Source organism: Lutjanus erythropterus, chromosome 18 (genome assembly GCF_056507025.1).
Source record: "Lutjanus erythropterus isolate fLutEry1 chromosome 18, fLutEry1.hap2, whole genome shotgun sequence".
Classification (NCBI taxonomy): domain Eukaryota; kingdom Metazoa; phylum Chordata; class Actinopteri; order Lutjaniformes; family Lutjanidae; genus Lutjanus; species Lutjanus erythropterus.
Window position 1 is genome coordinate 1,116,006 of NC_139334.1, and position 13,698 is coordinate 1,129,703.

A 13,698-nucleotide genomic window follows, 5' to 3' on the forward strand; every position below is an offset into this window, starting at 1 on the left:
GATAATGAGGGCATGGCTCAGAGGGAAACACTGCTGCTGTTGTAGTTGTAATTCTTGGTAAATGAATGGGTGGAATTCGCTTGAGTGCACCTTTTAGCCTTTTAAATTGCTGTGTCAAGACAAGATGTTTACCTGGATCGTCACTGAACAGCATTGGTTGCATGGTGAATAATTCACACAGGACTTATGGTAGCAGAAAAGATGATCCTGGCTCACGGCTCTACCACTGCAGTCGGTAGTTAAGTTGCTTTCACTGTTTTGTTGCATATCACTCACTGTATTTATATGCACACAGTATTGTTATATTCTGAATAATCGTGGAAAATGTGTGTATGTAAATATAGCCAGTGATCCACACTGAGCTGCCTCTGATACAGTCGTCTCCTGCCACCTGCTGTCAGTAAGTGGCATCAGTGGTCAGACTGCAGCACCATAAACTGTCATATAATAGTTATTTTTGTTTCATGTGACATCTGACTTCTGTCATTTGTTACACACTGCAGACGTAGACCATTTTATGCTGATTTTCATTTTGGTGTGCTACTGCAGTTTAATTACTTACATCGACTAATGATAACTCAGTTTTGACTGAGCCATGGAGATTTTTTAAAAATGACTCTGAAATAAGGAGTTAGTGTTTTATCAGCAGGATTTTCAATATTACAGCATCACACTGCAGTTCTGCAATTAATTTACTCACATTATATTCAGTATTATCAGCCTTAATTCTGTTTTTAGGTTTTCAAATTAATTGTCAGAATTATTCTGCATGTCCACATGCAGATTCTTTCCTGGATGTCTGTTACCCCCAACAGCTACTCATGTTTACTGAGAACATTACTAAGTCTCAGCTTTAATGTCACTGTTGGCCACTACTACTACTATTACTACTACAACTACTACTACTACTACTACTACTCACTACTCTTGGTGCTGCTAGATTTTAATGTGGTATGTTTAAATGCTCATGTCATAAATCACGCAATTTGACACCGCCACCCTTATTAGCCATATTCAACAAATAATCTTTCACCTGTTTTCTAGCACATTTTTTACACGTCCCTCTGCTGCCAGGTCATCAAATTCTGCTTCAAAATCATGTGCCTCATTTCAAACAGTGTGTTAGAATGAACCACTCATTAAGGTTAGTATATTGTACCACAGGCCTATTCTATTCTATTTCTTTGCAACCAGTTCTATTTTTAGTACTTCTGATGCTTTATATTTCCCTGTGCTGTATTCAGTTAGTTTTGCTTTAGTTTTAGAAAAGTCTAAATTATGGAAAAAGTCATAATTATGAAATAAAAAGTTAAAATTGTGAGAAAAAGTCATGATCATCAGATAAAAAGTTAATGGGATATAAAGTCACAATTATAAGATAAAAAGTCCAAATTATTAGAGAAGAAGTCATAATTACAAGATAAAAAGTAAAGATAAAAAGTTTTCAGAGCTTTTACTCAAGTAATATCAGAGCGTAAAAATTACAGTTACAAGTAAAAGTCCTGCATTCAAAAGTAAAAGTACAAAATTATTAGCGTCAAAATAAACTTAGTAAAAGTACTCATTATGCAAAGGAGCCCATTTCAGAATAATATATATTTTGTTATTTTATAATAATTAGTTATGCATTAATGTGTTTAATGTGTGTCATTTTAATCGTGCAGCTGTTACGGTAGAGATAATTTTAATTACTTTATACTGATGGATAGTTTAATAGTTTCCAAACAGTTTCTAACGACAACTTACCAGATGGTTTTGTGTAACAAACCTTCTGGCATTTGGCTCATCAAAAAATAAATAAATAAATAAAATAAAATAAATCAGGCTGGAGCAGCAATTATTTTCATCAGACTTTTTTATTTTGGCGGGGGATTTGGCATCCATAGATAGTCTAAGGTGACTTTAGAATAGCCACCACTATTATTAGGGGAAAAGTGCGCTGAGCCTTTAGAAGCAAAGTAAGCAAAGTATACATACAACACACATTTTAGTTGAGGAAATATCGACAGTTACAAAAGGCCCTAGTCTCCCCTACTAACGTTTCACCACTGATTGTGACCAAAAACATCAATAAAGCAAACCCAAAAGTCCACAATAGGAGAAAAATAAATGAGAAACAGAAAGCAAGGTATACTCACAAAAATAAAACTTCTCAACATAAAGAAACAAAAATATTTACAGTAAAACATTTGGCGCTCTTTAAACGAACTGGCGCACTTTGGGCACCGTCTGCACGTTTTATACGAATGTTTGATTGTAATAAACAGGCTGTTATTGTGCAGTGATGCTCCTGTTGTGTGATCCGTTGTCCTGTTTGAAGATGCTGTTCCGCCCCGCGCTGCTGTCAGAAACACCACACCACCACTGCAACGGACACTGAACACACTGAGCTGGAGCAGCCACAGGACACCAACACATGGACAGGTACGCTCATCACCATGTATTTCCCTTTTAAAAGTTTATCTAGACATGCTTAAATATCACGCTCATGCTGCGCTTGTTGACATTACTTGGAAAAGTAGTATATTTTCTGCACGATTTTCGGTTAATTTGGTGCATGATCCTCGTGTCCTTGTAATTGTCGCACAAAGTCCTGTTGTTTTAGTTCACTTTCTACTTTAAATGTCTCGCCATCGCTTCGTCTCAGAGTCTAAAAAAAAAACACTGAGAACTTTTATTGCTGTAGAAACGTGTCAAATCTGACCTTGGTTTGTCGTGTCACTGCAATTTGAAACGCGGAATTACTGGTAACACAATCCAAGTGAGACAGAGCTGTTTGTTGTAGAGCTACAAACAGGGGTGACTGTTGACAGTATGTATCACATAGAGGTCTAGTATAAAGACATTAATGCACCTATATGTGTATCTTCCGAGTTTATTGATCAATACATTCAATTTAATGAGACAGTTGCACTTGTGTTATGAAACGTTATATTAATTTCTGCTGCACTTTTACACACCTAACTGATAAAGTTTAATAATGTTGTTCATTGCATGCAAATGCATACCGAGTGCTGTCATGATATCTAACATATGTGACGCAAATAGAAATGAAACTATATATTTTCAGTGTGCAACATAAACCTTTTATCTGTAGATTTAAAATAAAAACTGCACTGCAAGTTATGCTGTCAATTAACTATTCCAGTACAGAGTCACAGACACCCACATGCAACATGATACTTAAGAGCTGATGTAACGCACTTCAGTGTGATCAGATGACATACAAGACTGTAGAGCTGCAATGATTGGTCAATTAATTGATCAGAGAAATTTAGTTGCCAACAATTTTGACAATCGATGAATCGTTTCAGTCATTTTTCTAGCAAAAATGTCAAACGTGCTGGTTCCACTTTCTTAAATGTGAAGATTTTCTGCTTTTCTCTGTTATTTATGGTTATGAATTAGGAGTCCAGTGTTATTCTAAAGACTTATATATGTTTAACCATTTGAATAATAAATATTGAACATAGTTTTTAAAAGACATCTTGGTGACAGCTGCAAAATAATTTTTCCAGAGATCAACCAAAATTTTAATATTGAGACTTTCAGGGGGTCTCGTGTTAATCAAGGTGTCTCTAACTCAACTCAACCCTGATCAATTAATGGTGAAAATAACTGACAGATAAATCAAGTACGAAAATAATCATTAGTTGCAGCCCTACAATAAATTGTGAAGTGATTAATGTCGGTGTCTTTGGGTGCAGGCGGAGAAGCCTCTGAGATTTTCACCAAAGGCAGCTGAACAGCATCCAGCAGCTGCTCCATCATGGTGTATGGACAAATCCTTCACCAGCACAGAGCTAATGACTGCTTCATTAATGTCAATGTTGGTGGTTTCAAACAACGGATGGAGCATGACGTTCTGAAACGGTTCCCACAGACACGTCTGGGTCGCCTTCTCTGTTGTAGCTCCAAAGAAGCCATCCTGGAGCTCTGCGATGACTTCAGTCCTTCTGAAATGGAGTACTACTTCGACCGCAATCCACGTTTTTTCTGCTACGTCCTCAACTTTTACCTCACAGGCAAAATGCACCTGATAGATGGGTTGTGCGTGGTCTCATTTGTTCAGGAGATCGAGTACTGGGGCATCAAGGAGCGCCACCTGGACTTATGCTGCAGCAACAAGTTCCTTGAGCTGATGGAGCTGGCTGAGGAAGGGTGCTGGGATCAGAGGAGCGATGAACTGCAGCTCCACAGCTTGGACTCGTCTATTGAGGAGCTGTGGGCTTCCGAGGACAACTTAGAAATGTTCGAAGGTTCCTGGTGCGCTGACGTCCGCAGGAATATCTGGATTCGACTTGAGAATCCAGGTTACTCCACTTCAGCCAAAGCAATGGCTGTGGTGTCCCTGAGTGTGGTCATCATCTCAATTGTTGCCATGTGCATCAACAGCATGCCAGACTTTCATCAGGTGGATCACAATGAGAAGGAGATTGAAAACCCAGCTCTGGCTTTCTTTGAGGGCTTCTGTATTCTGTACTTCTCCGTGGAGTTTATTCTTCGTTTGGCTGTTGCACCTTCACCTGGGAAGTTCTTGTGCAGCACTCTCAACATTATCGACTTGATGTCAATTATACCCTTCTATATCACAATAGCTTGTGATATAACGGACAAAGATGACAACACAGAACTGGAGAACGTTGGCAAAGTGGTGCAGATCTTGAGGTTGATGCGAGTGTTTCGCATCCTAAAACTGGCTCGCCACTCAGTCGGCCTTCGCTCTCTTGGTGCCACTCTGCAGCACAGCTCCCGTGAGGTCGGGCAGCTGGTGCTTTTCCTGTCTGTGGGTGTTTCCATGTTTGCTGTTCTCATTTACTTTGTAGAGAAAGAAGATAAAGAGTCTGAGCTGCACACTATCCCCATGGGCTGGTGGTGGGCCACCATCAGCATGACTACAGTGGGCTACGGGGACACCTTTCCCATAACACCTGGTGGGAAGGTGATAGGATCTGTCTGCATCATCTGTGGGCTGCTGATTGTGGCTCTGCCTATCACTAACATTTTCAATAAGTTCTCCAAGTTCTATCAGAGGCAAAAAGACATAGATATGAGACAAAGGAATGACTGAACCTGCACCAGCAAGTTCAAGAGTTTTCTAAAGAGTACTAGGATGCATGATCAAAACTTACAACTAGGGTTGTTCCAATACCAATATGGCAAAATGCCTCTGATACAGCCCAGAATGCTAGTATCAGTATTGACGAGCATGCGAGTCTATGCACTTATCTGATACCATGTAAATTATTAACCATAAAATGCTGCCTCTTCTTCCCAGCAGTGTCCTGTATATCTTTTTTTCTGGGATGGTGAAGTCATGATCTATGGCATTCATCCTCTATATGTATTTGTTCAATTTATCAAAGTGTTTAACCTGAGTCAGGCCATATAAAATGATGCAAAGTTCAAGTATCAGAATCAGAAGGAAGAAATAGTAGTGGAACATCTCTGCTTACAACTCATTAGACATTGTAAAAGAAGCCGTGACCATGACACATGAGCAGGGAAAAGGTGTTAGGCACACACTGTAGATGGAGGGCAGAGACCTCACCAAAGCCAATTGACCAATCTCACAATGTTAATGAAAGTAAAACTGATTTGGAACAACTTAATAGATTTAATAGGTTCTTCCTTGCCCCATGCTACACCTTCATACCAAGTTTTATGAAAATTGGACCCATAGTTTTTCCATAATCCTGCTGACAAACAGACATATGAACAACGTTCAAACATAACCTCCTTGACTGAGGTAATAAATGAGGGCTTATTATTCAAAGATTAAGCAAATCTTTGACAAGTTGTGACATGTTCATAGCTTTAGAAATCAATTCAACATTTTGGGAAATTTTCTCATTTGCTGTTGTGCCAAGAGTTGCATGAAAAGATTGATACCTTATGTCTGTATGCTAAATAGCATATGTAGTTAATCTTGTTGTTTAATTCCAACTCTTACTGTACAAGTAAATAGTCTGCGATGTAAAGCCAAAGCTCATGATATAAGTGCCCTCACTGTATGGTCTAATCATCAAGCAGTGAGTGAGTACTCACACTCCATCCATCCATCCATCTTCAACCACTTATCCGAAATCAGGTCGCGGAGGTAACAGTTCCAGTAGGGGACCCCAGATATCCTTTTCCCCAGCTACATTAGCCAGCTCTGACTGGGGATCCCAAGTTTTTTCCTGGCCAGGGTGGAGATAAAAATCCCTCCAGCTAATCCTCGGTCTGCCCTGTGGCCTCCTCCCAGCTGGACCTGCCTGGAACACCTCCCTAGGGCAGTGACCAGGCGGCATCCTTACAAGATGTCTGAACTACCTCAACTGGTTCCTTTCTATGCACAGGAGCAGCAGCTCTACTCCATGTTCCTCACAGATGACTGAGCTTCTCAACCTACTTCTAAGGGAGATGCCAGCCACCCTCCTGAGAAAACCCATTTTGACTGCTTGTATCTGCGATCTCGTTCTTTTGGTCATGACCCACCCTTCATAATCATAGTTGAGAGTAGGAATGAAGATTGACCGGCAGATTGAGAGCTTTACCTTCTGGCTCAGCTCTCTTTTCGTCACAACAGTGCAGTAAAGTACTCACACTGTACACATAAAATCTAAATTAACGGTCCATTGGCCCCTGCGGGCTGTTTGGGTTGCCATAGCAGTTTCAGACTCTGTTTGCCATTTCACGCAGGTGCAGTGTAAAAAAAAAAAAGGGGACTGACCTCACATAATCAGCTTGTGGCTCTGCTTCAACTGACATGTCAGAAATTCATCCAAATGGCAGTCCTGGAGCAGTTGATTGGTCCTCACTCCCCCTGTACACTGCACGGCAAACAATGCCCAGCAAAGCATAAATTGAGTCTGCCTCTAAATTGAGTTGTGCTGCTGAAAAACTGTATCAGAAATGGGCTCAAATCATACAGTGTATGCCCATTCAAACGTAACAAAAATCACCTGCCAGCACAGACAAACTACAATAGTTAACCTGGCACATAGCCCCTCAACAAAGACGATAAATTGTTGTTCAGATAAGTAGAATCCGTGCAGATTAAACAAAGAAGTTGATTAGCAAGTTTTAGAGGATCTAGTAGGTGGATTTAGTTACCTATGGACAGAGCCTGGATAGTTGTTTTACCCTCTACCAGTTTCTATGCTAAGCTAAGCTAACCAGCTGCTGGCTTCAGCTACTGTACATAGTTAGCGCACAGGTCCAAGAGAGGTATCAATCTTCTCGTCTAGCTTTGGCAAAAACTGAACAATTTGCCAAAATGTCACAGTGTTAAAGTCAACACAAGTGTAATAATCCTCTTTTTAAGCCACTGAATGCAGTATAAAAACAATTTGACAGTATAAGGCACTAAGTCATGTTCATTGTTCTTCACTTATAGCAAGTTTTTAAAAGTCATTGGTGGCCACTGAAAAAAGATATGACAAAGAATTCTGTAGTTAGAATTAAAGGGACAATTCACCCCAGTATTAAAAATACATATTCATTCCCTGGTCTGTAGTGGTGTTTATCCATCTAGATTTTCTGATGTTATAAATTTTTTTTGGTGCTGAAAGCACAAATAATACATTTGAAAAACTCAAATCCAGTGTCTCTTGACCTGGTTACTCAAGGTAATCCACAGACTTTGTTGTGAGCAGATTAATGTAGGAACCACTTTCTCTTTATCTACAAAGCAGTTCTGGTTGCCTCTAAAGTAGTTCCAGTAGACTCTACTGCAAAAACAAAGTGCTGCTATTGAGTTTTTCATTTTTTAGATGCTTTGAGCACCACAGGACTAATGCCATCTGGTTTCATTATATTAGAGAGAAGCCAGACATCTCTAGAACTAATATTTCCAAAATCAGGGACCTCACTGCAAACAATATACATAAACAAACAGTACTACAGGCCAGAGAAAAATGTGTTTTTGATTTTGGAGTGAACTGTCCTTTAAAGTTAACGTCCTTGTCTCCTTTCCTGCCATGCTGTTGCAGTCCTTATCTGCTATTGATCCATGTGTCTTGTTGTCCTCGTGTCTCTGTTGTATTTTGTGTCAAAAGGCTTTTAAACGCTCAATCCAATGAGAGGCTTGTTGCTGTTTGTTTGGTCATCAGTGTAATAAGCTCTTAATCGATGTGCCTGGGCCAAGTCAATAAACATCTTTAAAACGTGCTGAACTCAAAATTCGTCCCATGATAGGTACTGAGATCTGTAGATGTAGTAGTATTGACCGTATGTCTTCCATGCAGCTGTGTATTTCACATTAAGTCTATATGCTCTGCTTTTTGCCGCAGTTACTTTCATCATCAGTATCTGTGTTTTATCTGTTATCTCCTCCACAGATAAGAACGTGCCGATCAATAAAAGCCGACCAAATATCCGAGCTGCCCTCTAAATACTGCCAATACTGTAGATAACAGAAATGTCTGTCTCAGCCCAATTGATATTTAATATAAATCATGGCCTCTACAATACGGCCTGAGCTGAGGTTGTGATCTTTCGTCTTACTGGCAGCTGATGACTACATCGTTTATGTATTTTGCAGTCGTCAGGTGTTGGGGAATTGCTAAGTAGCCCGTGGCTTCAGCTCTTAAATAAAAGTCTACGTCAGCACTCAGGGGTATGGTCACCTCCTGTGCTCGGGTCCCTTGTCCCGCCACCCCCTGCATTCACGCTCAAAGTCACACAGTACTGCGCTCTGATTTAGTTCATTGCTTTAGTCTTCATACAAGTCACTGTCAGCAATATCTGCGGTCATCTGAAGGGCAGCCAGGTGGTTTTTACACAGGCATTAAGAGATAGTGATTGTGCGGTTTAGGTATTTAATCTTTAAAAGAGCGAGGCTGAAGCCTAAACCTGAAAGTGGCCATCATGAGACCCAACAAAAAGAGCAGTGAAGGCACCTTGCTAGTAAAAACAAAAATATGCCCTAGAGTTAGGGTTATTCCCTTAGTCATTCTCGTATTCACAACATTCCTATTACACACTGTCTTATGTTTGTTAAAGGCAAACTCAGCATTTTCTGACCACATACTACAAATTATAGATGTGTGCACATGAATAATTAAAGAGTAAGATAAGCATTTACTGTGCTTTCCCATGATTATAATTGACTCGTCACCAAGACCTTCCTATTCTCACACTGCACATATGCAGTTTACAGTGCTAATGGTGGCAGATTTAACATCTAAATGTCCAGTAGTTTTTGAAACACCAGGCCTGCAATTCCACAGACAAGTTAAGAAAAGCACCTTTCCATATTTAGCTGACGGTCGTGCAAAGGGAAGCCTGGAGGAAAACGGCACAGTCATGGTACACAGTCCAAGACATTCAGAGTCTCCTAATCTCAATTAGAATGCAGGACAGGAATCACTGGACTCCATCAAAAATGTCAAGGTTGTGACTTGGGGAAGATGATAGGTGTTGGAGATGTAACAAAGAAAAGGGCACTCTGGCCCACATGCTACAGTGTATGAATATGAAATGACAGTGGTGGACTCAGGCTGTTGGAGGGGCAAAAAAATGAAATAAAAAGGGCACCACCTGTACTTATGCACTTAAAGTGAAAATGTTCTGATTTATATTAAGATTGTTTTAGTGGAGAACAACTATTACAGCTCTATGAAAAAACAACATATTTACATATTTAACCACTGTAGGGGTATTCAAGAGGGCACTTTTGCATTTTTTCAAACATGGGGGCACCAGGGTGGGGTGGGGTGGGGTTGGTGATCTCCCCCACTGCATTATACGTATGGGCGTGTTAGTATTGTTTTTAAACTGTGAACCTATCCTTTGAAGGGAAAAGTTCACCCTCAAATTGAAAATTCCTATTTTTTTCATCTTAACTGTAGTGTTTATATCCATCTAGATAGTTTTGGTGTGTTTCAGAATTTTGGAGCTATGCAGTCTTTTGAATATAATGGAACTGCACCCAAAAGAATGCTTTTGAAATTCAGCAGCAGCGTCTCTTTCCAGAAATCATGACCCGTTTACTCAGGATTATTGTGAGCAGTTTCGTGTAGGAACTATTTTCTTTTGAGCAGAAAGAAAGTAGTTCTGGTAAATTCTACCGTAGCGAGAAAATAGTCCCTCCAGTTTTGTTTTCTAAAAGTAGGATATGAAATGGCATCTAAGAATAACTTTTACAGCCTCACCTTGAACACTGTAGTTTTGTTACTCCAGCAGCAGAATAAATATTTAACAGCCTCCAGTAAGACCTGAGCCACGTCTCAATATCTCCATGTTTAAATTAATGTTTGTTTTGCCTTGTTGCTTTTTACTGCCTGGCTAGTTTCACAGCGGCTTCACAAGACTGAAATCAATTTCCCTTAATTACCCTTGTGGGGGTTATCAGCCATTCTGCTGACTCAGCACATGCACATTCACTCACATTAAACATGTTGCGTTCAAATGAAGACGAAGGGCGTGTTCTTGAAATGCTGCTTTTACAGTGGAGGGAGAACGGCTGCACCTGGAACAGAAAAGAAAGAGAAAAGAAAGCCCAAAGAAAGAGAAATTAAAGGTCACCAGTATGCTGTGTGTGTCTTTAATTTAGTCTGAGTTGTAATCAGATCTCAGGGTGGAAATCGATTTAATCCGAGCGCATATGACAGTGACAGGAAAGGGAGAGAACAGGGAAATCTGAACGTGCAGGTTGCTGCATGTGCTTATGTAGGGGAGACTGGGAGCAGTTGTAACATTTTTTTTAAATATTTACATTCATAGCACACAGACTACTTGAAATACAAGAGCCATATTTTGATATAGGAAACATATATGACTACTAATTAATAATAAACGTGTATTTTCATTAAGGACAAGACTATAATATTTAATTTAATGCAAGAAATCAGAGTGTTACAATTGACCCCTTGGTGGGGGCAGTTGTGCCATGTGTTGAGGGCAATTGTTACACTTAAAAAAATAAGTCGTGTCAACCTAGTGTGTCTCAAATTAAAAACCTCACATTAATAATGAAATATAAAATTATTGTAGGTATAGTTCTGTATGGTTCAAACTCTTTTAGATGTCAAGCATTGTTTACATTCAAAGAAAAAATCTGTTTCTATTTTTAACTAGATTTCAATTAGTTTAAGTTGAGTTTACAGTAAATTTACATTTAAATTTAGTGAAATTGCTCCTTTTCTAACTGAAAAGTTTGTCAACACAGATAAATAATGTAATTACATTGAACAATGTGGCTAACAGTGTTAAAATTGCCCCCGATCTTGCAGCCACGCTAAAATCCTGTATGCTAGCCAGGGCTGGGTAATAATACTCAATACATTTAAGGTATCACTTGAAATAACCCAGTACCAAGCAAGCGTTCTTCATAAAGAAGAACCTTCGAATAAACGTACTGAATGAAGTACTCTATTGATATTGGTGTCACTTTAAGGGTACTGGTATTGGCAATGGTAGTGGATTTTTTTAAACGATACCCAGCCCTAATGCTAGCTAGCAGTGCCTATATTATCATAGTTTGTTCATGTTCATTTTAACCAGTGACCTCAAGATGAAAATGGATGTAATTTTAAATTCACCACCATCTAAATATTAGACAGCAGAAGAAAAATACTGTCCATCCAAAAATTAACTTTCATGCTTACTACTGAGCATGTGCAGAGCAACTATCATCATTCTAGCTTGTTTCTGATTGGAGGAATTGAGTGTTACAATGGTCCCCTGTTACAGTTACACCCGGTCTCCCCCTACACACAATATAGATCAGAGGAGTGTGTGTAATATTGTTTGGCTTAAATCTTTTAGCTGTAAGTTTGAGTATACTATTATAGACTATGTGTGTGTTGTAATGAATAATGACTAGTTAAACTGTTCATATCTATGAATGCTGTCACAGCTGTCTGTGCAAACCAAGCAAATTCATCAAATGATTAAATTACATGACGTCTCTGTGCCAACAGCCTGACTCAGCCTGAACAGGCTCAAAGATCCCAGAAACTCAGTGTTTGATTTCAAATAAAGTGCCCGTGGTAGTATTTCAGCTATTGATGTCTGAAGGACGCTGGTCCACAGACACAGTCATATTACACTCTTCTGACATATTAAAATGATTCCACACTGTCACTGACAACTGAGCACAGCTGCACTGTGGAGTCTGAGTTTAAAAAAGACAAGATTAAAAAGACTGATGAGAATAATTGGGCTAATCAATATACAGTTCCAACTGAAAATTAAAATGGCACAAAAGTTAGAAGGGATTAAAGGGACAGTTTGCCCCAAAATCAAGACTACATACAGTATGTTGTAAGTTTTGGAGCTATCGCTCTTTAGCCTTGACCAACTTAATCTCTGTCAGCATAATGTAAATATCCTGGCTGTAAAATCAACTTGAAGTGCTTGAACAGTAATAAAGAAGAAGCTAAAGAAGGGATCAAACAAATATCATACATGTGCTTCATTCAAAGAAATGATCTCACAAAAGATTATTAGATCAACTTAAAAAAAAAAAATACTTCAACTGGTAACATAAAAATATTTTTTTCCAGATCAAGTTAGATGAGAATAATTGCTATAAGTCAGATGTACTTAAAAATCTGATTGCTTCAAATCAACAGTTTGCATAAATGTAACTTAAAGATCGTAGATCCTTCGCTTGGAGCCATTTTCATAAGCACTTGCACACCATCTGAACTGGGTGTGTGTTGTGACACAAAAACTAAAAACTAAACCTGATCTTCAGTCAGCATGAGGGGGAGTAGATAATGATTGAGTTTTCATTTTTAAGTGAACTATTCCTTTAACAACCTAATAATATGGTGTCAGGAGAAGTATTTTTATAGTAACTTTAATTTGTTAAATATGATTAAATTAACTGTTAATGACTTAACACTGTTGCTGGTTTGGTTCAGTGAGCTTCTGGCAACTTAAACAACAATTTAATCAGTTCAGGTGGACGATTTTATATTTAATATAATACATTATTTGATCACAAAATATAATTTGTCTTGTAATATACTTAACCTTCTTTCTGAGTCATCAAAAGAAAGTGGCAGCTTAACTGCAGGGGGGAAAATCTGTTAAAGATGTGGACGTCATGTTGTCGGACACAATATTAAGAGAAACCTAACTGACTTTACTGAAATGAGAATTGAGGGTTAAAGGGAACAGGATGTAATTTAAGGTTGTTATAATCCAAGAACATTATTTAAAACATTACATTCCTTCAGCTACTGCTGAAATACACTTTTTATAGAGTAACTACAGCAGTAACGTCTTTTTAAAGGGACAGTTCACCTCCAAATCAAAACTACATATTTTTCCCCCTAGTCCTATTTATACAGACAGAAGTCTATACAGCCAATATCACCCAAACTCTGCAGCTCATGGCAAAACTATCTACTAACTACTTTATATATTAAGCACAGACTGTAATTGAACACACACACACACACACACACACACACAGTGTTTGCATGGTATTTGATTGAGCCACACCATTACTGTTAAAACACTTCAAACTGACTTATACAGCCTGACAGGAGCAAAAAGTGAGGAGAATGACAGAGAAGGTCAGGAAGGTCAGCACTGACTTCATGTGGGAATATGGGAAAAGAAATGTTTTCAAGCTGCTGTTTTTCACTGGATATTTACATTGTGCTGACAAACATAAAGCTGGTCAAGCCTAAAGGGCAAAGCTGTGGTTTTGTAATTCTGTGAGGTGTCTGTAAAAACCAGTTTTCATCACTTATA

At 38.8% G+C, this 13,698-nt stretch overlaps 1 protein-coding gene across 1 annotated transcript; it reads left to right on the forward strand.

Moving 5' to 3' along the window:
* Nucleotides 1-3,710: 3,710 nt before the first annotated feature.
* Nucleotides 3,711-5,115, forward strand: kcns3a (potassium voltage-gated channel, delayed-rectifier, subfamily S, member 3a). The gene has a single exon (XM_084742624.1). It carries the CDS (start codon nt 3,770-3,772, stop codon nt 5,069-5,071), a length of 1,302 nt encoding a protein of 433 aa, XP_084598750.1. The 5' UTR covers nt 3,711-3,769; the 3' UTR covers nt 5,072-5,115.
* Nucleotides 5,116-13,698: the final 8,583 nt, after the last annotated feature.